A 26,151-nucleotide genomic window follows, 5' to 3' on the forward strand; every position below is an offset into this window, starting at 1 on the left:
AAAGGAAGAAGTTAAACTTTTGTTATTTGCAGATGATATAATAGTGTACATAAGCGACCCCCAAAACTCCACCAGAGAACTTTTACAGCTGATAAACACCTTTAGTAATGTGGCAGGACACATGATCAACTCCAAAAAATCAGTCGCCCTCTTATACACAAAGGATATGGAAGCAGAGAGGGAAATCAGAGAAGCTTCACCTTTCACGATAGCCACAAACAGCGTAAAATATCTTGGGGTAACTCTAACCAAGAAAGTGAAAGATCTGTTTGACAAAAACTTTACGGCATTGGAGAAAGAAATTGAGGAGGATACCAGAAAATGGAAGTACCTCCCTTGCTCTTGGATTGGGAGGATCAACATAATAAAAATGGCAATTCTACCAAAGGCAGTTTATAGATTCAATGCAATCCACATCAAGGTCCCATCAAAATTCTTCACAGATCTTGAGAGGACAATAATCAACTTTATATGGAAAAACAAAAAACCCAGGATAGCCAAAACAATCTTATACAATAAAGGATCTTCTGGAGGCATTACCATCCCTGACTTCAAACTCTATTACAGAGCTACAGTGATGAAAACAGTGTGGTACTGGCATAAAAACAGAGAAGACGACCAATGGAATCGTATAGAAGACCCGAATTTTAACCCACAAACCTATGAACACCTCATTTTCGATAAAGGAGCTAAAAGTATACAATGGAAGAAAGAAAGCATCTTCAACAAATGGTACTGGCACAGCTGGATGTCAACCTGTAGAAGAATGAAAATAGACCCGTATCTATCACCATGCACAAAAGTCAAGTCCAAATGGATTAAAGACCTCAATATCAGTCAGAACACATTGAACCTGATAGAAGAGAAAGTGGGAAATACCCTACAACAGATGGGCACAGGAGATCACTTCCTATGTATAACCCCTGCAGCACAGACGTTAAGGGCAACATTGAATAAATGGGACCTACTAAAACTGAGAAGCTTCTGTAAAGCAAAGGATACTGTCAATAAGACAAAAACGCAACCCACTGACTGGGAGAAAATCTTCACCAACCCCGCAACAGACAAATGTCTGATCTCCAAAATATATAGAGAACTCAAGAAACTAGACTTTAAAAGGCTAATTAACCCAATTAAAAAATGGGTCACTGAACTGAACAGAGAATTCTCAACAGAAGAAGTTCAAATGGCCAAAAGACACTTAAGGTCATGCTCAACCTCCTTAGCAATCAGGGAAATGCAAATCAAAACAACTTTGAGATATCATCTTACACCTGTCAGAATGGCTAAAATCAAAAACTCCAATGATAGCCTATGCTGGAGAGGCTGTGGAGGAAGGGGTACCCTCATCCATTGCTGGTGGGAATGCAATCTTGTGCAACCACTTTGGAAATCAGTGTTTCGGTTTCTCAGGAAATTCGGCATCAACCTACCCCTGGACCCAGCAATACCACTCTTGGGAATATACCCAAGAGATGCCCTATCATATGACAGGAGCATTTGTTCAACTATGTTCATAGCAGTATTATTTGTAATAGCCAGAACCTGGAAACAACCTAGATGCCCTTCAATGGAAGAATGGATGAAGAAAGTGTGGAATATATACACATTAGAGTCCTATGCTGCGGTAAAAATGACTTCTCAAATTTTGCATGCAAATGGATGGAAATAGAAAACACTATCCTGAGTGAGGTGTCCCAGACCCAAAAAGATGAACATGGGATGTACTCACTCATAATTGGTTTCTAGCCATAAATAAGGGTCACGGAGTCTACAATTGGTGAACCTAAAGAAGCTAAGTAAGAAGATGAACCCAAGGAAAAACATATAGTTATCCTCTTGGCTATGGGAAGTAGACAAAATTGCCGGGGAGAAAATTGGGATCTTGGGGGTGGGGTGGGATGGGGGTAAGGGGAGAGGGGGAGAGAAAAGGGAGAAGTAGACAATAGGGGGAACTTGGGTTAAAAGGATGATATGGATAAAGGAAGGTTGGATAGGGGAGCACGGAAGCACAGTTCTTAGTTAAGGGAGCCACCTTAGGTTTGGCAAGAGACTTGAACCTAGAGTGGCTCCCAGGAGTCCAAGGCGATGTCTCCAGTTAGTTCCCTGGGCAGCTGAGGATAGGGAACCTGAAATGACCCTATCCTATAACAATACTGACGAATATCTTGCATATCACCACAGAACCTTCATCTGGTGATGGATGGAGATAGAGACAGAGACCCACACCGGAGCACTAGACTCAGCTTCCAAGGTCCCAATGAGGAGCAGAAGGAGGGAGAAAATGAGCAAGGAAGTCAGGACCACGAGGGGTGCACCCACCCACTGAGACAGTGGGGCTGATCTATTGGGAGCTCACCAAGGCAAGCTGGACTGGGCCTGAAAAAGCATGGGATAAAACCGGAATCTCTGAACATGGTGAACAATGAGGGCTGATGAGAAGCCAAGGACGATGGCACGGGGTTTTGATCCTACTTCATGTTCTGGCTTTGTAGGAGCCTAGCCAGTTTGGATTTTCACCTTCCTAGATATGGACAGAGAGGGGAGGACCTTGGACTTTCCACAGGGCAGGGAACCCTGACTGCTCTTTGAACTGGAGAGGGAGGGGGAGAGGAGTTGGGGGAGGGGGAGAAGGGTGGGAGGAGGGGGAGGGAAATGGGAGGCTGGGAGGAGGCGGTAACTTTTTTCCCTTTTTTTCAATAATAAATAAATTAATTAATTAAATTAAAAAAAAGAAAATAGTGGATCATGAGGTGTCAAGCAGAATGGATCACAGTTCATCTATCCATGATTTTGGACATGCTTTGGAAGAGAGAACAAAAGTTTGTAAGGCCCAGGATAGCAAAAAGTCATCTGTGAAACAGTCTTTACTTGAAATGATTACATAAACAACTCCAAGAGAAAGCCAATATTAGTGGACATGCTACCACAGAAGAGGAAGATTCTCATGGTTTTACCTCACTGAACAAAGAATTATAGGTTGAAACTGCTGAGGGAGGAAGAATTATACTTTCTCATGGATTAGCCCCATGATTGGTATTCCAATACAAAGTGAACAGCCATGAAGCCATATATACAAAACAAAAAAAATAAATTTAATAGGATACATATATACACACAAACACCAACACACACACACACACACACACACACACACACACACACACACACATATATATATATATATATATATATATATATATATATATATTTGAGAGTAAGAGACATTGAAGTAATTGGGCAAGGAGAAAATTTTGGAGGGACTCTTCATAACTGTATAGGTACACAGGAAAAGCAAGAGCCATCTCCTTAAATAGCAGCTTCTTTCCCACAGAATATACTGAAAGAAGAGCAGACAGAAAGGCAGGAAATGTTTATTTAAATAGAACCATTAGGGAAGAGAAAGTCCAAGGGATCCTATAAAACTCTCCACTCAGAGTACATATAGTGGACTTCCACCTCTGGGGTTTTTCCTTTCCCAAAGGGAACTGCACACCTGTTTTTTACAAATGTTTAATTTTTTGTCCCTCTTACACAAACCTTCAATATGGTTGATAAACACCAGCATACTAATTACAGTTTTTGGCAGCTCTTTCCTGGGATTCTAGAAGATTCTTATTCAAGATTATTGTGTCTGAATGAAAATTGCAAACAAGGAATCAGCAATAATCATGATTATATGGTACTTTGAGGGCTCGCTCCATGTGAAGTCTTTCTGGACTACCATGATTAGCCTGGTTGGAACCCCACTTAGTCCCTATAAACACTGGGCATGAGTAGAATAGAGGATCAGGCTCCAACAGAATTGTGCACTTTCATCTCATGTGACTTCATAGAGATTTGTTACTCAAATTTGGTCAATGATGAATGAGGGCAAGGGTTTTGACAGAGTATATTAGGCCATGAATCCAAAGAATTGATTACTTTCCTATAAGGGAAGAATGGGAAAAGGCAGACTTGCCATGACTTTCTATCCTTCTAGCCCTCCATGTTCAGTAGGCTACTAAACTTGGGGAAAGTCCATGATAAAGGTCACATTTGTGCTGTTCTTTCTGCTCTACCTATGTAGAGAGAGGATTATCTACATAGACACTCATTATTTCAAATACTCTGTGAATATTTAAATGTTAGTAATGTCCTATTCATCCTTGAGGTGCAATTGTGTACTAGATGGAGACTTATTGACTGAGGGCTTTATAATTTCTGCCTTGATTCTATATAACCCCATGTTAAAATCTGAAATCATTTTTCAAAATTCAGAAGTCAATTTTAAAAGCAAATGGATCAGACATTCTGATGATTTCAGAACTGCCTTTATGAGAACGCACATCATTGAAAGTAGGGATTTCTTCTTTCCTTCTTTCTTTCCTTCCTCATTCTTTCATTTTTTGGCCAATATATGCACTTATTTTCTCACTTTTCCTATACAACTCTATGAGGTTGAGTCAGTCATTGACCTCTTAGACAGATTATCAAGCACAAAATGAAACAGTAAAGCACTTTAAAGATTGGACACCTCTTATAGAGGTACAATATTTGGAAGAAGAGACTGGAACCGAACATCTGACCCTTAGAAGTTTGATCTTTCATTCTAGGGCTCAAAGTCACAAATAACGGTAAGAAGTTTCTTTAGACATTTCTTTGATTGTCTTTATAAAATTCTGTTTTCAGCTTTTTATTCTCTGCATACTACACCCTGAAGCCCTGACTTTTTAAAATTTCTATACCCCTTTTCTTTTGTAAAAAAAATATATTTCTTATTTTTTATTTGATTTTACATTCCAAACACATTCCACCCCTTCTCCCTTGTCCCCTTATCTTCCCCCACCGACATCCACTTCACATCTACTCCTCCCAATGGGTAAGGCCTCCCATGGAATTCAGAAAATCCAGAAAGATTAAGCCCCTCCCCTGCATTTAAAATGAGCATGGCCTACCACCATAGGGAAGGTCCAAAAATCTAGTTCATGCATCAGGGACAGACCAGGAGGAATAGATCCTGTTTCCACTGCAGAGGCCCCTCAGATAGAGCAAACAACAAAACTGTCGTCCACTTGCAGAGAGCCTATTTTGGTCTCATGGAGGCTCCACAGTGTTGGTCTAGAGTTCATGAGTACCTATGAGCATGGTTCAGCTGTTGCTATAGATTTCCCTGTCATGATCTTGAACTCCCTTGCTCATATATGCCCTCCTCCTTCTCTTCGACTGAATTCCTAGAGTTCAGCTTTGTGCTTGGTTGTGGATCTCTGCATCTGGATCCATTAGTTACTGGATGAAGGCTCTATGATGACTGGTGGGGTATTCACCAATTTGAATACAGGGAAGTCTAGTTCAGAACTCCTCTCCCACTAATGCTAGGAGTCTTAGCTCTGATTATCCTTGCAGATTCTTGGGAAGTTCCCTTTTACCTGGTTTAAACCTAACCCCATAGTGGCTCCATCTATCAAGATATATCTTTGCTTGCTCTCACACTCTGTCTCACACCCAATTTAACCATCCTATTCCTTCATGTTTTCATTCTACATCACCTCCCCTCTACTACCCCTTGCTTCCAGATTACACAGAAGATTTTATCTAATTCTCCTTCCCAGGGTGATTCATGTGTCTTTTTTAGGGTTCTCCTTGTTACCTAGCTTTTCTGGAACTTGAGATTGTAGTCTGATTATTTTTTGCTTTATATATAGTATTCTCTTATGAATGATTACATATTGTGTTTGTCTTTCTGACTTGAGAAGTTTTATCCTAGCTCCATCCATTTGCCTAAAATTTCAGGATGTCATTTTTTTCCAGCTAAGTAATAATCATATAAATGTACTACATTTTCTGTGGCTGTACAAGTTTTCACTCCCACCAGCAGTGGAGAAGTGTTCAACTTACTTCACATCCTTTCTAGCATAAGCTTTCCTCAGTATTTTTGATCTATGCCATTCTGACTAGTGTAAGGTGGTACCTCAGAATCATTTTGATTTGTATATCCCTCTTGGTTAAGGATGTTATAAAGTTCCATTAATGTCTTTGGGACATTTGACATTCAGCTGTCGAGAATTCTGTTTAGATCTGTAGCCCTTTTTTATTTTTATTTTTTACAAAGAAAACAAACTATCTTTTTTCATTATACATACTAATCCAAGTTTCCACTCTCTCCCCTCCTCTCATTCCCTTCATATAACCTCTCATCTGGGCCCCCATCCACTCCTCGGAAAGGGTAAAGCACATTACTTTGGGGAAGGTCCACACCCCTACTATATCTAGACTCAGCAAGGTATCCATCCAAAGAGAATAGTTTCCAAAAAGCCAGTAAAAGCAGTAGTGATATATCCAAGCGCCACTATTGTCAGTGGCCCCTCAGTCTGCCCAGCCATGCAAACTGTCAACCACAATCAGAGGGACTGTTTTGGTCCTATGCTTGTTCCTTCCTAAGCTGGCTGGTTTTGGTGAGTTTCTCAGCAGACCGTTTCAGTGGGTGTACCCATAGTGGTCTTGACCTATATAACTCATATTCTCACTCTTCCCACTCTTCAGCTGGACTCTGGGAGTTCAGTCCAGTGCTCTGATGCAGGTCTCTGCCTCTGTTTCAATCAGTTGTTGGATGAAGGTGTTATGGTGATATTTCAGATATTCATCAACTGACTACAGTGCAAGAGTAGTTTGGGAACCCTCTTCTCTATGGTTTAGGTAGGGTCTCAGATGGGGTCATCCTTTTAGATTCCTGGAAATTTTTGTAGAGCCAGGTTTCTTTTTATCATGCATAGTCTTTTACTGATTTTATTGAGCTATACATTTTTCTCTGCTCCCCTCTCTTCTTCTACCCTCTCATTCAACCCTCTCCCATGGTTTCCATGCTCCCAATTTACTCAGGAGGTCTTGTCTTTTTCTACGTCCAATGTACATTATATCCATATATGTCTCCCTTAGGGTCCTAATTGTTGTCTAGGTTCTCTGGGATTACAAAATTGTAGCCTCATTTTCTTTGATTTATGACTAAAAGCCATGTGTGAGTGAAGTTTTGATTGTCTGCATAAGATTGCACCTCATGTACAGTTAATCACTGACCAGAGATCAGCATATAGGACTGTAATCCACTTTGATAAACTATGGTTTACTATCAGGTATCATGAAAGAGGCAATAACTGTCTTTATTTGTGTACATGGAAAAGCCTACCAGGCTCTAGGGGGCATTCCAAACACATGATCATAAAATGATCATGGATGAATTCACCGGGCCTCCAGTGAAAACAAAACAAAACACGTGAATGTAGAAATGTTTCTATCAATAAGGAGGGAGGGTTTATAGTGATGAGATGGAGATTATAATGAGTATAGTGATGAGTGAACACCATATATATTATAAATATATGTAATGTTTTGAAAATGTATAATATGTAAAATACATAATTGTCAATAATAACTAATTAAATAAAATTTTAACTTGTAGTCATTTCTTTTTCTGTATTTTGTGATAAAGGTTTTAATCTTTCTGGGCAAAATATAAGATAACATTAATATAAAGAAAATATCAATGGTACTCATGAAAAGTCAAACATTTTATTTATATTTTACAATTTTTTAAACACTTGTAGTTATAACATTCCTTCACATCCAAACCAATTTTCCTTTTTTATTGATTTTTATTGAGCTGTACATTTTTTCTCTGCTCCCCTACCTGCCTCTCCCCTTACCTTCAGCCCTCCCCTAAGGTCCCCATGCTCCCACTTTAATTTACTCAGCAGATCTTGTCTTTTACTGATTCCAATGTAGATTAGATCCATGTATGTCTCTCTTAGGGTACTCATTGTTGTCTAGGTTCTCTGGGATTGTGATTTATGGGCTGATTTTCTTTGCTTTATGTTTTAAAACCACTTATGAGTGATTACATGTGATAATTATCTTCTGGGTCTGAGTTATCTGATTCAATATGATGTTTTCTACATCCATCCATTTGCCTGCAAATTTCAAGATGTAATTATTTTTCTCTGCTGTGTAGTACTCTATTGTGTAAATGTACCACATTTTCCTTATCCAATCTTCTATCAAGGGGCATTTAAGTTGTTTCCAGGTTCTTTCTATGACAAACAATGCTGCTATGAACACAGTTAAGCACATGCCCTTATGGTATGATTGAGCATTCTTTGGGTATATACCTAAAATTGGTATTGCTGGATTTTAAGGAAGGTTGTTTCCTAATTTTCTGAGAAGTCGCCATTCTGATATCTAAAAGGGACATACATTTTGCACTTCTACCCAATGAAAGAGTATTCCCTTTGCCCCATATTCTCTTATTTTCCTTTTTTTTAAAAAAAGAGGGGGGATGGTATGGTACAATTCTGTATTCTTTCAATTATGTTTTAAATAAATACTGATTAGCCAGTAGCCAGGCAGGAAGTATAGGTAGGACAACCAAACAGGAAGTAGAGGCAGCGCAATGAGAACAGGAGAATTCCTGGAAGAAGAAAGCCCATTCCTCGGCAGTCCTGTCCAGACAAAGAAGAAGCAAGATGTGACTATGCCACAAAAAGGAACTGAGCCATGTGGCTAACGTATACTAGAATAATAAGTTATAAGAGTTTATAAGAAGCTTGAGCTAATGGTCCAATCAGTTTATAGTTAATGTAGACCTCTGTGTGATTTCTTTGGGACTTAATGATTGTGGGAACCAGGCAGGACAGAAACCCTGACAACAAATGATTCACAACATGTGGATGACTGCATCTACATAAAGCCTGACAGAGCTTGGGAAGTAATTCTAGACAGAAAGGAATAGAATAAAGCATGGCTTATTGATAGCAGCATTTTCTCGGATGGGCTCTACTTGCTAGGGGCAAGCACTCTCATTTAATAGAGGCTTCCTGACTCAGCTTTAGCTGTAAAACATTGCAGCTCTTTTAAGTGATCCTGCCAAAAACACTTAAATGGTATTGATGAAAAGCTGACCACATGCCTTTTGGTTTTCAGGCATAACAGGAAAAAAAGCTGCATTGTTTTAAAATGCTGGCTTTCTGGGCTGTCCTGCCAGTGTAAAATCTGACTATTTCAGGCAGGAGGTCCAGCTATAGAGCATTTGAGTGTGGTTTGTGGACACACTGCTACAGCTTGCTTGCTGGCAGGAACCTTGAAAGGCCATAGAGTTATGGCAGTAAACATGGCTGCAGCCAGTACCTTGGTCATGAAGCTGGAATCTCAGAAAGTTAAGAAATGGGTTGGGTCCAGCCATCAAAGCCACGGCTTTAATCCTCCCCATATTGCTTAGCAAGTTAAAGACTCATGTGGTCAGAAAAAGAGAGAGAGATACAGTAAAGATAGATTCAAAGATGAAAAAAAAACATTTAAATGGTTTACTGTGTATTTAGAAAATATATGCAGGCTTGTGGGGGGGAGCATAAAGTCCTTAAAAGAAAAAATAAAAAAAGAGAGTAGTTCGGTGTAGTGGCACATGCCTTTAATTCCAACACTTGGGAGACAGAGGCAGACTGACCTCTGTGAGTTCAAGGTGTGGTGACACAAGACTTTAATTCTGGCACTTGGGAGTCAGAGGCAAGCTGATCTCTGTGAGTTCAAGGACAGCCTGGTTTACAAGAAGGAGTTCCAGGACAGCTGAAGATACACAGAGAACCTTCCTCAAAAACGCAAAAATTAAAAGTAAAAATAATAGAACTAGAGGTTAAAATAAAGCCACATAATTATGAAAAGTATACAGAGGGTCTGGATACTGTATTAATTATGCTTTCTTTGAATTGTTTGAATGCTCAGAAAAGAGAAACAGCTGCTAAAATATATTTGTTTATAAATTCTGCTGAATTAATCCAAGATAGTTATTTTGAAAATACCTTGAGTGCAAATTGATGTCAAAAGGTATGTTACTTTGGAGAAGAGGTTTTCCTTTTGTTTTCACAGGAAATGAGAGACTGTGGGCTTATTCTGAGTTAAGAATAATCAGGCTTGAGGAAGGAAGACCACTTGAGAAATCTCCGGTAAGAACAGATGGCCCATATGTCAGAGTTTTACATCCAGAACAGGTTTAGACTGCTGCCTGAGATGATCAATACTCACAAAATACTCCATTCAGTGACTTGATCATAATTCTTAATTTTCTTTAGGAACCCATAAGATTATCAGTGCCCCCAACCAGCAAGAAGTATCCTGGAATATTATGCCCACATTCCCCAAAAGTGGACTATAGATATTATCCTTTGTTTTAAAAAAAAGAAGTGGAAGTGATGTGGAACAATTCTGTATTCTTTCAATTATGTTTTAAATAAATGCTGATTAGCCAGTAGCCAGGCAGGAAACATAGGCAGGCAACCAAACAGGAAGTAGAAGTGGGGCAATGATAACAGGAGAATTTTGGAAAGAGGAAAGACCATTCCTCTGCAGTCCTCAACTAGCCACAGAAGATGGAAGATGTGACTGCCTCACTAAAAAAAGTACCGAGCCATGTGGCTAACATATAAGAATAATGGGTGAATATAAGTTATAAGAGTTAATAAGAAGCCTGAGCTAATGGACCAATCAGTTTATGATTAATGTCAACCTCTGTGTGATTTCTTTGGGACTTAATGACCATGGGAACCAGGCAGGACAGGAAAACCTCAGTCAACAACCACACATCTAATGAAGTGCTTATATATATATAATCTGTGAAGGACCAAAAAAATGTTGAACATCAAGAAAACAAACTAATGAAAATAATGAGATACAGAACGAAGCAGAGTTTTCAAAACATGAAACACGAATGGCTTAGTATTCTTTGATGTGGGATTACCCTCTGCATACATTGGATATGTGTTATAACCATTGGCTAATAAAGAAGCCTATGATAGGACAGAATATATCAGGGCAAAAAATCCAAGCAGAGATAGATGTGGAAAGAATGTGGAGTCAGAGAGATACCATATAGCTGCTCAAGGAGAAAGATACTATAAACTTTCTGGTAGACCACCCTCACAGCTATACACAGATTAATAGAAATGGCTTAATTTAACACATAAGAGCTATCTATAAATACACCTGAGTCATTGGCCAAAATGTGTTTTATTTAATACAGTGTTTGTGTGATTATTTGGGTCTGGATGTCAAGGAAACTAAAAATCAGTCTCTGTTTACAATCCTTAATTATTAAGAAAATGATAGCAAAAACTATTTTGAAATTTTATAGTAGAGCAGAGAGACAGGCCTGGATCAATAATACACATGACATATCCTGCTGTCTAGAATGTAGTGTATGATGATTACTTATTCATTGTTGGTAGGAATGCAAACCTCTGCATCCACTATAAAATTATTTTGAGAAATGGGAATAGATTTACCTAAGGATTCATCTATTCCATTTTGGGGTTTAGACTCAAAGGATTATATATCCTACTACAGAGACAATGGTCTAGCCATGATTACTGATTGTCTATTCATAATAACCAGAAATTGGGAAAACCAAGATATCCATGTCATTGGATGAGTGGTTAATGAATAACACAATGGAATATTACTCAGATATAAAAAAATGAAATTTGCTGGTAGAAAAAATTATCTTGAGTGAGGTAAGGCAGATTCAAAAGACAAATGTGATATGTATCTGCTTAATTGTGCCTGTCCACTGTTAATTCTTTGATAAGCTTTTGGGGGATATTCAATCACAGTGTAAACCACAAGTCTGTATTTGCATTAATTAAAAAAATAATCTTGGGTCAGGAGGCTGAATTATTAACTAGTTGACAGACAGTAATCACTGACCATCAGAGGGCATCTGGAAGAGATGGGCACATCAGAAGTTATTTGGAGTAGAGATAATTTTTTCTCCATGTGGCAAATGATGCTTTCTTTTGGAGGTACCAATGGGGAGAGAAGTGTAACTAGGTGCTTCTCAACCTCTCTGAGCTAGGAGATTTTCACCTCAAACTTTGAATATTGAATCTGATTTACAAATAGAATGATAGAGATTTACCTAAAGTTATCTTTAGCTGCACCAGCAGAGCCAATACCTGTGGGAACAGAATCCCCACAAGGCTGCTCCCTGAGCAGCTGGGCCACTGCCAGAGAGGTTGGATGATAGCTGTGGAGTCACAATTGCTGACTGAAATAGCAGTAGAGTAAGGCACAATCACTAGAGATAAAACAACATTTGGTGCCCAATATTTTGCATGACTGCATGGACAGAGAAGTCACTCTAGCTGGCTTTGCCACATTTGCTGCCTGGGCCTCTCCACTTCAGCCCTAGCCAGGACCCTGGAAAGCAAGCTTGCCCTTGTATATTGTAGGAGGGGCTAGAGTTTGCTGCTGAAATCCAGCAGACTTACTTGATGAGATACCAGGGAAGTCCTTTAGGATAGTGCTAAAACATTTAAAAGCCCACCTTCAACCTGCTATTCCTTGTGAGCTTCATGGAGACCAATATTTTGTGAATATTAGAGTTCCCTTTTGCATTCCTAGCTGCCAGAAGGGAGCTGGCCTGCTAGCTGTCAATCCACCCCCATACCAATCTGTTGTTCCCTGCAAGCTCCATGGAGATCAATACTTGGTAGACATTAGAGCAGCCAGCAGGGAGCTGGCTTGCTAACCAACAATCCACCCCACCCCAATTTGCCCTTCCCTACAAGCTCCATGGATGCCAGTATTTGGTGGACATTAGAAGACTCAAATTGAAAAAGATGTTAAACTTTTGTTTATGCTAATGATATGATAGTGTATATAATTGACCCCCAAAGCACTACCAGAGAACTCCTACAGCTAAAAAAATACCTTCAGTGAAGTGGCAGAAGAAAAGATCAACTAAAAATAATCAGTAGCCCTTCTATACACAAAGGATAAAGAAGCTGAAAGGGAAATCAGAGAGACATCACATTTCACAATACCTACAAATCACATAAAATATCTGTGTGTAACACTAACAAAGGATATGAAAGACCTATTTGATAAGAACTTTAAGTCTTTGAAGAAAGAAATTGAAGAAGATACCAGAAAAATGAAATGATCTCTCATGCTCTGGATAGGAAGGATCAACATAATAAAAATGAAAATCTTACCAAAGGCAATCTATAGATTCAATGCAATCCCCATCAAAATTCCAGCACAATTCTTCATATACCTTGAAACAACAATATTCAACTTCATATGGAAAAACCAAAAACCCAGGATAGCCAAAACAATACAATAAAGGGACGAACACAACAAAGGGACCACTGGAGGCATTACCATCACCGACATCAAGCTCTATTTCAGAGCTACAGTAATGAAAACAGCTTGCTATTGGCATAAAAAACAGAGATGTTGACCAATGGAATATAATTGACGACCCGGATATTAGTCTACATACTTACAAACACCTAATATTTGACAAAGATGCAAAAAAGATGTAAAAAAAAAGATCTTCAAAATGGTACTGGCCCAACAGGATGTCAACCTGTAGAAGAATGAAAATAGATCCATGTCTGTCTCCATGCACAAAACTCAAGTCCAAATGGATTAAGGATGTCAATATAAATCTGATAACACTAAACCTGGTAAAGAAGAAAATGGGAAGTAACCTTCAATGCATGGGTACAGGAGACCACTTCCTAAATATAACCCCAGTAACACAGACAATAAAAGCAACAATAAATAAATGGGACCTCTAGAAGCTGAGAAGATTCTGTAAAGCAAAGGACACAGTCAATAAGACAAATAGACAGCCTACTAAATGGGAAAAAAATCCTCACCAACCCCATATCATATAAAGGAATGATCTTCACAATATATAAAGATCTCAAGAAATTAAACATTAAAATTCTAAATAAGCCAACTAAAAAGTGTTGTAGTGAGATAAACAGAGAATTCTCAGCAGAAGAATTTCAAATAGACAAAACATACTTAAAGACATGTTCAACTTCCTTAGCTATTAGAGAAATACAAATCAAAACAACTCTGAGATACCATCTTACTCCTGTCAGAATAGTGAAGATCAAAAACACCAATGATAGCCTATGCTGGAGAGGATGTAAAGCAAGGGGAACACTCATCCATTGCTGGTGTGAAAGCAAACTTGTGCAACCACTTTGGAAATCAGTGTGGCGGTTTCTGAGAAAACTGGGAATCAACCTACCTCAGGATCCAGCAATACTACTCTTAGGAATATAAACAAAAGATGCTCAATCATACTACAAAAGCATTTGTTTAACTATGTTTATAGCAGCATTATTTCTAATAGCCATAATCTAGCATCTAGGTTAGATGACTGATGAATGGATAAAGAAAGTGTGGCACATATACACATTAGAGTACTACTCAGCGGTAAAAAAAATAATGACTTCTTGAATTTTGCATGGAAATGGATGGAATTAGAAAACACTATCCTGAGTGAGGTAACCCAGAACCACCCCCCAAAAAAATATGGTATGTACTCACTCATTAGTGGATTCTAAACATAAACAAAGGGCATTGAGCATATAGTTCATTATCCTAGAGAAACTAAGTAATAAGGTGACCCCCCAAAAAAACATATATAAACCCATTTGGAAATTGAGAAAAAAATTGAGAGTGGAGGGGACAGGAGGTAGAAAGAAAGAAGGGGAAAAAGAGGGGTTGAGGATAACATGAAGGAATGGGATAGCCGAGATGGAAGAAAGACAGATAAGAGAGAAGGAAAGTGATATCCTGATTGAGGAAGCCATTATGGAGTTAGCAAGAATCCATTCTCTAGAAAAATTCCCAAGAACCCACAGGAATGACCCCAGCTAAGACCCTAAGCAGTAGATGAGAGGGTATCTGAACTGGCCTTACCCTGTAGTCAGACTGATGATTATCTTAAATATCACCATAGAACCTTCATCCAACAACAGATGGGAACAGGGGCAATGACCCACATTGGAGCACTGGACTGAGCTCTCAAGATCCAGTCAAAGAGTGGAAGGAGTGAGACTATGAGCAAGGAATTCAAGACCATGAAAGGTTCATCCACTGAAAATTTTGCTTTAGCTAATGATAGGTCAAAAACTCTAATTAGAGTAGGAGTGAACAAGCATGGGATCAAAAAGGCCCCTTTGAAGAAGGTTGATGGTTGGGACAGACTGTAGGGCCCCTGATAGTGACACTGTGACTTGTCTTCACTGCATATACTGACTTGGCATCCTGTATTCTTGTGAAAGGAGCAGGGGGCTGCTACTTGCCACCTGGCTATTTTACCCAAAATAATGACATGGAAACTGTATTCATTTAAACACTTCCTGGCCCATTATATCTAGCCTCTTAGCTAACTCTCACATCTTGCTTTAACCCATATCTGATAATTTGTGAATCACCATGGGGTCATGACTTACTGGGAAGATTCTAACCAGCATCTGTCTTGGGAAGGGGAATCATGACATCTGCCTGATTCTGCTTTCTTCCTCCCAGAATTCTTTTCTGTCTACTCCACCACCTAAGGGCTGGCCTATCAAAATGCCAAGGAAGTTTCTTTATTAACCAATGAAAGTAAAACATAGACAGATGACCCTCCTACACCATTTCCCCTTTTTATGTTTAAAAAAAAGAAAAGCTTTAACTTTAACATAGTAAAATTGCATACAGTAAAACAGTTATCAAGCAAGAATTACAGTTACAATATTTATATCTACTTTATCTTTTATCATAACTAAGAAAAACTATAACTATCTATTTATTCTTCAACTCCATCAAAGACTCCAGAAGAATATAGTACTACCTAAGTAAACAAGAAATAAGCAACTTCCAAACTCTAGAAGTGACAGAGATATCTCACTGCCTGGTCAGTTACCCAAAGTTCCTCTGTACTGTTGGGGCATCCATTTTCAGCCTACATACCCATAGTATCCAGCAGACATTTCTTTAGACAAATTCAGCAGTCCTCTCTCTATGAGTTCTTTGTGTTTAGTTTATGCATCAGTCCAGGATAGAGCAGTTTCTTGCCCAAATTGCTAACCAACTCCATAAGGAGCCTCTTCAATGCCCATCTTCCTCTTGAAGTAGATTGGTGCTGTCAGGAGGAGACGTGTCTCATATTCATGAAAAGCCCTAAGTTATTAAAACATTAAATGCCATATTCTGTAGTCTTTGAAAGATATGAAGAATGCCTATTTAACAGAAATATATCTCTATATATCAATAAAATCTAACTAATATGACTACAAGCTTGACTATTATTGATGATTATCCATTAACAACCTATATTTCCTAATTATACTTTACATTTTTAAACGAACTATACAATCACAATACCTTAATCAAGATCAGAAATACATATAACAAAATTGACCTTAAAATCCATACCAATCCAAATTATTTATATCTATATCATATCCCCCTTTAAATGTAAAAGAACATTTATAAACAATATTTGGGAATATGGATGTAGTTATTTCTCTCCAAACTTCTTCTTGCTGTATAGGGGCGCTGTTAATTAAGTCTTTCATGGTATAACCTGTCTGCTAGATTCATCTCAATCAGCAGTTGAGCAAAGTAATTTTTTGAGGGGTTCACAGCAACCTTTCAGGAAGGTTTGGTCTATCATACCATATTGGGATAGAAGCAATCCACAGGGTCTCATTCTCTTTTAAAACAAAAGAAGAATATCTTTTCCAAAGTATCATGTCCTTAGATCCAAATTTTGAAGTCAAGATAGCTTTATAATACACATGTTGGATTAGTTTAGCAGACCACATAATGAAATGTCTCTCTGTATTTAGCTCCTTCACAATCAAAAAATTTAAAGAAAACACAATAAAATACATAATCCATACTCTTTGTGAATTTTCCATTTTTACATGGCTTATTTTTCTTTATCTATTTTAATCTCTAACTATCTGTACTCTGTCACTTTAAAGATTTTACCATTTTTTTAACACATTAACTTTATTCTCTATTTTCTTTTTCTTCTCTCTCCCAAGCTACATACATTCATCCAACACTGTGTCCTGCAAGAGACAGAGGTCATGCTAGGAGCATAGCCCAGAAAGCTGGCATTTTAAAGCTGTGCAGCTTTTTTTCTTTGCCTCCAGGTAGGAGCCACATTCAGCAGTTTAATTCTGAAAATGAGTTTTTTATCTGAGTTACATCTAAATATGCCATGCAGAGCACTGCACAGCCTGGAAACATCTCTTTGTATGGCGGCAGAAATCCTATGGATATAAACATGTAGTAGGAAGGGCCTAGGACTTTACACAGAGGTGGATGCATGACCGTCTCTTAGGATTGGATGGGGTGTGGTAGGAGGGTCTGTGGAGGGAGAGGGAGGGTAGTGGGAGGAGAGGAGGGAGTGGGAATTTGGGGAAAAAAAGTTTAAATAAATTAAAAACCAACCAAACAAACAAAAAACATAGGGCATTTGAAAAAAGAAAAAGCTTTCCATTATTAAGAATGGGGAACATCACAATGCAGAGTGCTAGGACCCTATATAGTGCTACTATGGATGGGTTGGAAATGGAAAATTTAAATGAGGGGTTAAATGACAAACATAATGACATAATGTAGATTGTAGTTACTATCACCTTGGCAATTAGTAGTTTACCCTTCAAAAGTGATTTTGTAGTTGCCAAATAAGGTAATGGGACTGATAAGATACAAAACTTAGAAAGATTTGCCATTGATAATAATGTAATAGTTATCATTTTCCTTGTTACCAAATTCAATAAAATAAAAAAGGGGAAAAAAGAAAACAAATGTAATGAACAAATGGAGGAAGGTGGGAAGAGTGGATAGAGAAATGGTAAGGGGGTATAAGTCCAAATGCTTATGAGCAATCTAACCCATATATTGTATGTATCTTTAAAGGAATAATTGCTAATTTTGAAAATATACCTGTAGAAATTTCAGAAGTTTATCGTTTTGGAAATGTAATGTTATACTAATAATTTTCTTAATGAAACTGTACTGTTTTGTTCTTAGTTACTGTATAATGATAAGGCATATCCAAATGTACATGCTAATGACTAGACAGAGCTCAATGATAAACATTGTGGGTGAGGGGTTTTGCTTGATGTCTTTAGCCAAAAGAAGAAAATCATGTGAAGATATTCAGAAACATCCAAAAAATGAATAATCTCTTTTTGACCAAAGAGTATTATGTTGAGAAAAGTAAAAGCATAAATTCTCTAAGAAAATGTTTTGAGGTCTAAGGATATAGTTTTGGATTGGTAATACAAGTTAGAATCAGAAGTAGTAGGGGGATTTGAAGTCTTGTGTCTCTTAGGAAAGAAGTGCATTGAACCTCTCTGAGTTATTCATGTTTTCACTCCAGCCTTTGAATCTCAAGTCTTATTTATAAATGACATGATAGAAATTTAGTTAAAGCTACATTTAGTAGAAGTATCAGAGCCAGTGCCTATGCAAAATCATTTCCTGCCAAGGCTGCTGCCTGAGCAGCTGAGCTGTTGCCAGAGAAGCAGGCTGTTGAATGTGAAGTCATGGTTGCTGACTGAAAGAGCAGTAGAGTAAGGTACATGCACTATCCCAAAGATAAAACAACTATTAGTTGGATTCAATCAGTATAACCATAGAAGTTAAGTATGAAGAAATGGAAAAGGAAATGCAAAGGCCTCCCCCCAAAAAAAGGGAAAATAGAGTAGACATTTATAGACACATGGGGAAGTTTAGGACTGGAACAGGAGGATCAAATGAAGTGTGAGGACAGATGGGATGGCAAGTGAGTGCATAAAGAGGGGAATAGGTAAAACTAACAGATATTTGAGGTTGTATGGAAACCTAACAGAGTGAAACTTCCTAAAATATACACATATAAAAGAAAACTAAAACAAGTTAACATAAAACAGGGGAGAAAGAGCCAAAACTAGTCAGTTCTTGTCAGCAGATGAAATCTCAGTGCAATATATGAGTTATAGCTAATCAAGTTGTCTGCCAGAGGGTTCATATAAAAATGCCCAAACTATGCTGGGCGGTGGAGGCACAGGCCTTTAATCCCAGCCCTCGGGAGGCAGAGGCAGGATCTCTGTGAGTTCGAGACCAGCCTGGTCTACAATAGCTAGTTCCAGGACAGGCTCCAAAACCACAGAGAAACCCTGTCTCAAAAATAACCAAAAGAAAAACAAAAAAAAATGCCCAAACTATTGAGGCTATTAAAAATTCTCCCCACTATAATAAAATTATCAGACCTATGATGCACGGTGAAGATAATCTTGTTTAAGTTTTTATGATAAATGGGAACTTGGGCAGCTTCACTTTTCTATACATAAATAGAGCACACTTTTTTAAAAGAGAATGGGATCCAGGCTAAAAGAGAAAATGTAAAAGATAAAAAACATCTTCAGTTTGTGGAAGAACGTTGAAAAGAATGAATGACTATTATGAGGGCAGTGGTATGGTTCATGGATGCAAGCTAACGTGAGGGAGGAAACTCATTTTCATTCAACGGGTGTCAGGGTCAGAGAATCAAGTGTCAAACACTTTCCATTAGTGATATTTGAGGACTGGAACTCCTGGGTGTAGAACAGCAATTATATAGTTGTTCTAATGAGGAGCTTTGGACCTTGAGTCTCCAGAGATTAAGAAATCATGCATTCAGCTTGTGACCTACTCCAAACCACCTGAAAAGTCTTGAAATATCCCAGAATTGGTTCAGACTTAATTCATTTTTAATGAAGCACCTGTTCTGTCATGTAGTCTATTTGCATTTCTGCATTTCTAAGGGAGAGTTGTTAATTTGCAATGTACAGGTGAGTTATCTACAACATTCTTGTTGAAGCTAGACAAGAAATATAGACCCTACAATTAATTTCTAGAAAATAAAGAAGGCATTTTAGGAGATAATAAACATAGCAAGTTAGAACAGCATATAAAGAATAATTAGAAAGGATCCCACCCAGACGGACTTCTATTATCATCATAGTCCATCATTGATTACCCTGAATCTTTCTCCTGAAACCCAGTCTATGTCATTCTTTTGTTCTTACTCTATTTTAGTGGGGACTGCAGTTTCATTTAGAGTAGATAAGGCCCATTCTCAAATACAGCAACTCGTAATATGCATTTAGGCATGTATATACATTCTGTGATGATATTGGGTAGGATATTTTCTATATTTAAGGAACTAGTTAGCCACAACTAGGTGAGACAAACTGGTTGTTGTAGAACTACAACTGGTTTCCTCACATATCATTCCTGATGGTTAAATTGGAAAGATCAAGGCACATAAAAGATGGCTTTCTAACAAATATCATTTTAATGTTGCATGTAGTTCATGTGTTTTAATAACTTCTTACGACTCTTTCTCCTTAAGATTCACATATATCATGGATATTGAAAACAAATCTGTGACTTCTGAAATTTTTCTGCTTGGACTGACAGATGATACAGAACTGGAGTCCCTCATCTTTGGCCTTTTTCTAGGCATGTACCTCATCACAATCTTTGGAAATAGTCTTATAATATTGGCTATCTACTGTGATTCCCATCTCCACACCCCCATGTACTTATTTCTCTGTCATCTATCTTTTAATGACATGTATTTAGTCAGCATCACAGTTCCAAAGTTGCTGGTGAACATACAATCACAGGATCAGAGGATCAGTTATGCAGGCTGCCTTAGCCAGGGCTTCTTTGTTGCAGTTTGTACCATCTTAGAGTGTTTTCTGCTTGGAGTAATGGCCTATGACCGCTATGTAGCCATTTGTTACCCTCTAAGATACACAGTTCTGATGAACCCCTGCTTCTGTATTATTCTGGTTCTTATCTCTCTATTCATTAGCATTGTGAATGGTCTGTTGCATAGTCTGATGATACTAAACTTGTCTTTCTGCAATGACCTGGAAATCTTCCATTTCTTCTGTGAAATTGCACAAGTCATCAAACTGGCCTGTTCTGACAGCCTCATTAACAATATTCTCATATTTGTTACAGCTTCTATTTTTGCTGGCATTCCTCTGTTTGAAATAATTTTCTCTTATATTCACATTGTGTCTACAGTATTGAAAATGCCATCATCAGAAGGAAAATACAAAGCCTTTTCCACTTGTGGGTCTCATTTGTCTGTTGTTTGCTTGTTCTATGGGACAGGTTTTGGAGTATACATTACCTCAAAGGTAATTGATTCACCAAGGGAGATCGCAGTGGCTTCAGTGATGTACTCCATAGTTCCTCCAATGTTGAATCCCTTTATTTATAGTTTGAGGAACAGGGATATGAAGGAGGCACTGAAAAAAGTTATTGCTAGGATAACTTTCCTTCTGTGATTTGTGGTGAACCTTGGACTTGTGTTTCTAGAGTCAAAAAGACAGGATTGCAGCTGAGTCAAAATATGTGCTATCTCTTCTTTTCACCTGTCTTTCTTTGATTTTAGTTTCTAAAAACTGGACACTGAATTTAATTTTAATGTAATTCTATCTTATTCTATGTGTTTGGGTGTTTCGGGTATGTGTATGTAAGTGTATCACAGACATGCATAGTGTCCATATAAGCCAGAAGAGAGTGTCTGCTCACTTGAAGCCAAAGCTATAAATAAATGTTTTTTACCTTCCAAGTAGGATTGCATCCAGGTTCTCTAGAGGAGGAGGCACTTGTACAACCACTGAGCAATTTCTCTAACCCATTACAGTTTTGCTTTTATTTACATGCTTACATGCATGTGTGTGCTTGTGCACACACAAAGATATACATGCTACCTGTGTGAGACTAACCCCTGAGGCCAGAAGAAAACTTCAGATATCCATGAACAGAAACTATAGTGGTTGTGAGCTGCTCAAGTATAGTTCTAGAAAGTGAAACTCTGGAAAACAGCATGAACTCTTGCTCAGCTCACATTTACACACGGTTTTAATACTCTAAGCAGAATTTCTTCCAAGTTATCAAGAAAGTGGTAGTGAAGTAGAGTTTCCAATTTGAGCCAGTGTGTGTGTGTGTGTTCTATTTCTTGTGTACACTCCAATCGCTATTTTGGACCTAGGTCTGTGAATCAAAGAAATAGACATGGGCAATCTGTGAAGATATCACTGTATAAGTCTGTCTTTCTGCTCATTTTTCTTGATAAGATTTTTGTTGGTTGTTAAATAAGATATTTTAAGATGTTTGTAAGTTATTTGATATTCATCAATGTGTATTAAGACTTTTAAGCATTATTTGAGAATTTCATAGCCATGTTCAATATCTGTCTATTAAATATGCTCCTAGCCTTTTCTGAAATTTATTTCCTACTCTTGTAAACTTCATGCACTCTTGTTTTAAACCCACTGAATCCCATAGGCAACTCCAGAATAGGCATGAGTATAGAGACATACAGGCAATCCAACAAAGCCTACATCCCTGGAGAATGCTGTACATTTCTGAGAACATATACATTGAAAATATGAATATTGATACCTTTTTTAAAAAGCATGCCTGACTTAAAGAATATTCTGGAAGAAAGAATAAGGGTCCATCATCCTCATACAGTGAACACATATTTGACTGCGTTTTCCTTCAGTTTCCATAGGGGCAAGAAAATGCAACAGTTCTATCTCAGAATAGTGCTAGAGACACAGAAGTATAATCCATCTTTTGCTTAGTGATAAATTTTTTAGAGGTTAAACCAGATATCACTTTTCTAGTAGACTAGATGTGGAACCTGCAAGCATGTAAAAACTTGTTTCAACCAACATTTGCTTTTCTAATATGAGAATTGGTTATTTCTTATATGAAACATGAGAATAAGTTTACCTGCAGAAGTTGAAATTATTTATTTGGCCTCAAATACAATTATATGTTTTATTATAATGTAAAAGTATAGAAGATACAAAAACATATGAAACATGGTAATCAAGGGGAAAGATGTTGTGTTTCTATATTTGGCATTGATTATGGGTATCTGAAGATTGATTCATTGAAAAGTGCTATTTGCACATAGTGTAACACATCCTATCACCTTCATGAATCCACTTTATTGTCAACTTGACTGGATTTGGAAACATTAAGATACAACCCTGGATTTGCCTTTTCGGGCATATTGATAGTGTTTTAACTGTGGAGGGAAGATTCACTCTGATATTCCTGGGGGCTTGTGTCTTCAACTAAATGAAAAATGGTAAGGAAGAAACTCTCTGGCCACTGTCATCTCCTTTCCCTGCTTACTTTTGCACAGATGTGGGTGACCTCTATTGCCACACACATTCCACCATGTTGGACTATGTCTTAAAGCAACGAACCCCAAATATCCTTCCTCCTTAAGATTACTTCTTATTAGATATTTAGTCACAACAATGAACAAACTACTAACACATAACTCTTATAAATTTGTAATGAATTTTATAATATAAACTTGATTCATTTTGGTTTGAACTCCTAAGGTTGTAATAGAAAACAATTAATGAAACTGTCAATCTCAGTTAGGCTCAGTATCTGTGGGAGCCAAGTAATTATTAGATGTTAAGGTAACAAAAATGCTTTTTTCAGAGACATTACCATTGTTAATTAATAAACACATTTAATTCATTGTTGTGTTCTCTCTTATGCATCCATGTCTGTAATTGTATTGAGTTTAACAGTGACCCATTTGCTTTTAACTATTAGTAATGTACAGTGACAATAAAGTAAAAATCATTTTTATGTTGGTAGAAGTTTACATTTATTTTTTTCTGGTACTGTGTTTAAATCCATTTTAATATTTTCTTACACATATTCAGGATGAAATGATGTGTTGTATGTGGAGCTTTTTCCCTTTAGGTATGTGCAAAATGGACTAAGTGGTTGGCTCAACTATCTCCTGATTAGCCAATTCAGCTGTTAACCAATCATCATAATAACATATACATTTTTGTTAGGAATCTTATTCATGTGTTGTATTCAAATATTAATCAAATTTTCCCCAGATTATTATGTTGTGATCTTTTTACATAATATAAAATATTTATTTCCTATTTTGGTAAAATGTTATAACACTGTTCTCAAATTCACTATATTTTCTGTAATTTAAAAGAGGTTTTTATGTATTTGGAAGGCTAATTCTGTTACTCATCTAAATACTGAATCTTTGTTTTTAATATAGGTCTTCATTTTTAAATATATTTATATTTGTGAACCTCTGTTCAGGGAAATGCAGTGTCCATAGAGATCAGAGGAAGATATCTGATCCTCTGGAGCAACTGTTACAGATACTTGAGAGCCACCTGTTATGGGTACTGGAGCCAAAAACTCTTGTTCTTTGAAAGATTAACAAGTGCTTCTCACCACTGAGCCATTTCTACAGAATTAGAATGTAATCTTTATTAGCAAGACTCTATTTTTACTAGTTTTCTTTCTGCTTTAAGATCTATTTTATTATTGTGGTGTGTGTGCATGTATGTGTATGTGTGTCTGCCTGTCTGTTTGTTTTCAGAGGCCAGAAGTGTGCACTAAATAACCTGGAGGTAGACTTGCAATTTTGAACAATTTAAAGTGTGTGGGTGTTCAGAACTGAACTTCAGTCTATAGAAACAGCAGAGGGTGCTTTGATCTTTGAGCTATCTTTCCAGCTCACATAATATTTTTGATTAAACGATTTATACTATGACCATAATTTCTTCTTTCCATATTTCTGTTTTAGAGATTATGTACAGTACTTAGTACATACTAATCAAGCACTATATCATTGACCTTCATCACCAGGTCCACAGTGTTCAGAATATTTTTCTCATATCTCATGTCTTTTATATTCATAATGAACTAAGCTTTTAACAGATTCTTTTTTGGGGCGAAGAATTTTATTACACATCCCAGTTTAGTATGGAACTCACTGAGTAGTCTAGGCTGGCTATGTGCCAATGCCTCATTCTTCTAGGGATGAGCTGAAAAACATGGTGGAAATATTTTCCCAATATTTTGTAATGATAATTTTGACTTTAAAGATATTTACTGAAAGAAAAACAGAACCAAGTACAGGAATAAGATGGGCTCATGTGTGATCGGTTATTGTGATGAACACAGGCAGAAGGCAGTGAGGGAAAACAATGACACTGTGACACTATTCCTAGGGAGACATGAACATGGTGCAATTGACAGTATTTTGTTAAAGACTCAGGAAGCCTCAGTATTGAACATTTTACTTCCTCTATATATTTGTAGTTTTATTTTTTAGTGACAGAAATTGTTTAGAATTATTTCTATGGATCTGTAAAATATATTCAAATTAATTGTAATTATTAAGCAGATCATCTATTAAGTGAAATAGGATAATTCAAATACATAAAAATAAAATTCAAAAGCTCATTAGGGCATATATTAAATACATGTACTCCAAAATTGAAAAACCTGTACTAAATAGATGAGGTTTTGGACACACACAGGCAATCAACATTAAAGCATAAGTTTCTAAATAGAACAAACATATCTATGATAAAAAAAAACAATGATACTTACATAAGATTGAACAGTGTCATTCAGAAGGGTAAAAATTCTGTGAAATAATATATAAATCACCTTGTAAATCCCAGACTCATTTCTCATTGGGTATATGACAATGAATTTTATTACATACAATGTAAGCTACATAAAGCAAAAAATTAATAATGATTAGGTAGAGGTTAGAGAAGGTTACCCTTCTGAGTAATTTTAAAGTCGAAGTAAAATTTTATATTGATTCACACCTGGGCTTCAAGATAACACTTATGAGACAACCTCTTGTAATTTTCAAAATGTAAACATTAGAAAGAATGTATGAGGGCTGTGAGGGTGTCTCCATGGAGGAAACACTGCTCTTGCAAACCCCATAAATCCAAAGAAAAACCTGAGCAGATGTGCTGCTGTAATCCCAGTACTCAGAGATAGAGACAGGATATTAAACTTTCACCCCCCTTTCAAAGTATCTAACTAAACTAGATAGAACCAGATAACTCTGAGTTCAGCACGAGAACTTTTCTTAGTAGATAAAATGGAAAGTGATGGAAGAAGACACTCAACAGGAAATTCATGGGTCCCCTGTGCTCATGCACACAGCAGCATGAATGTTCAAACCTACATGAGTGTGCACACAATTTGTACATGCATACACATGTGTACACACAAAAACCATATTAACAAATGAAATACAGAACGATAAATTAATTTTAAAGTTCTATATTATAGTTAACCTATTACCTTAGTAACTGAATTTTATATAACATTATATTTATTTTCATTAAAGTATCAGAATATTTTAATGGTTTAACAGGTTTGTATAATATAAAAATTGGTTAAACATGGTGTAACTTCAATGATGAGAACACATTTTGTTATGTA

The 26,151-nt window shown here is 37.2% G+C and overlaps 1 protein-coding gene across 1 annotated transcript; it reads left to right on the plus strand.

The window, feature by feature from the left end:
• Nucleotides 1–20,204: 20,204 nt before the first annotated feature.
• Nucleotides 20,205–21,161, plus strand: LOC121451714 (olfactory receptor 7G2-like). Its single transcript, XM_041657433.1, has one exon. It carries the CDS (start codon nt 20,223–20,225, stop codon nt 21,159–21,161), a length of 939 nt encoding a protein of 312 aa, XP_041513367.1. The 5' UTR covers nt 20,205–20,222.
• Nucleotides 21,162–26,151: the final 4,990 nt, after the last annotated feature.

The sequence above is a fragment of the Microtus oregoni genome, unplaced genomic scaffold, assembly GCF_018167655.1.
Source record: "Microtus oregoni isolate MIOR12 unplaced genomic scaffold, Mior012 000008F_ref0000371, whole genome shotgun sequence".
Taxonomy (NCBI): Eukaryota; Metazoa; Chordata; class Mammalia; order Rodentia; family Cricetidae; genus Microtus; species Microtus oregoni.

Coding starts and splice junctions, on each gene's coding strand:
- LOC121451714 (XM_041657433.1), top strand. CDS start 20,223: ATGGATATTGAAAACAAATCTGTGACTTCTGAAATTTTTCTGCTTGGA.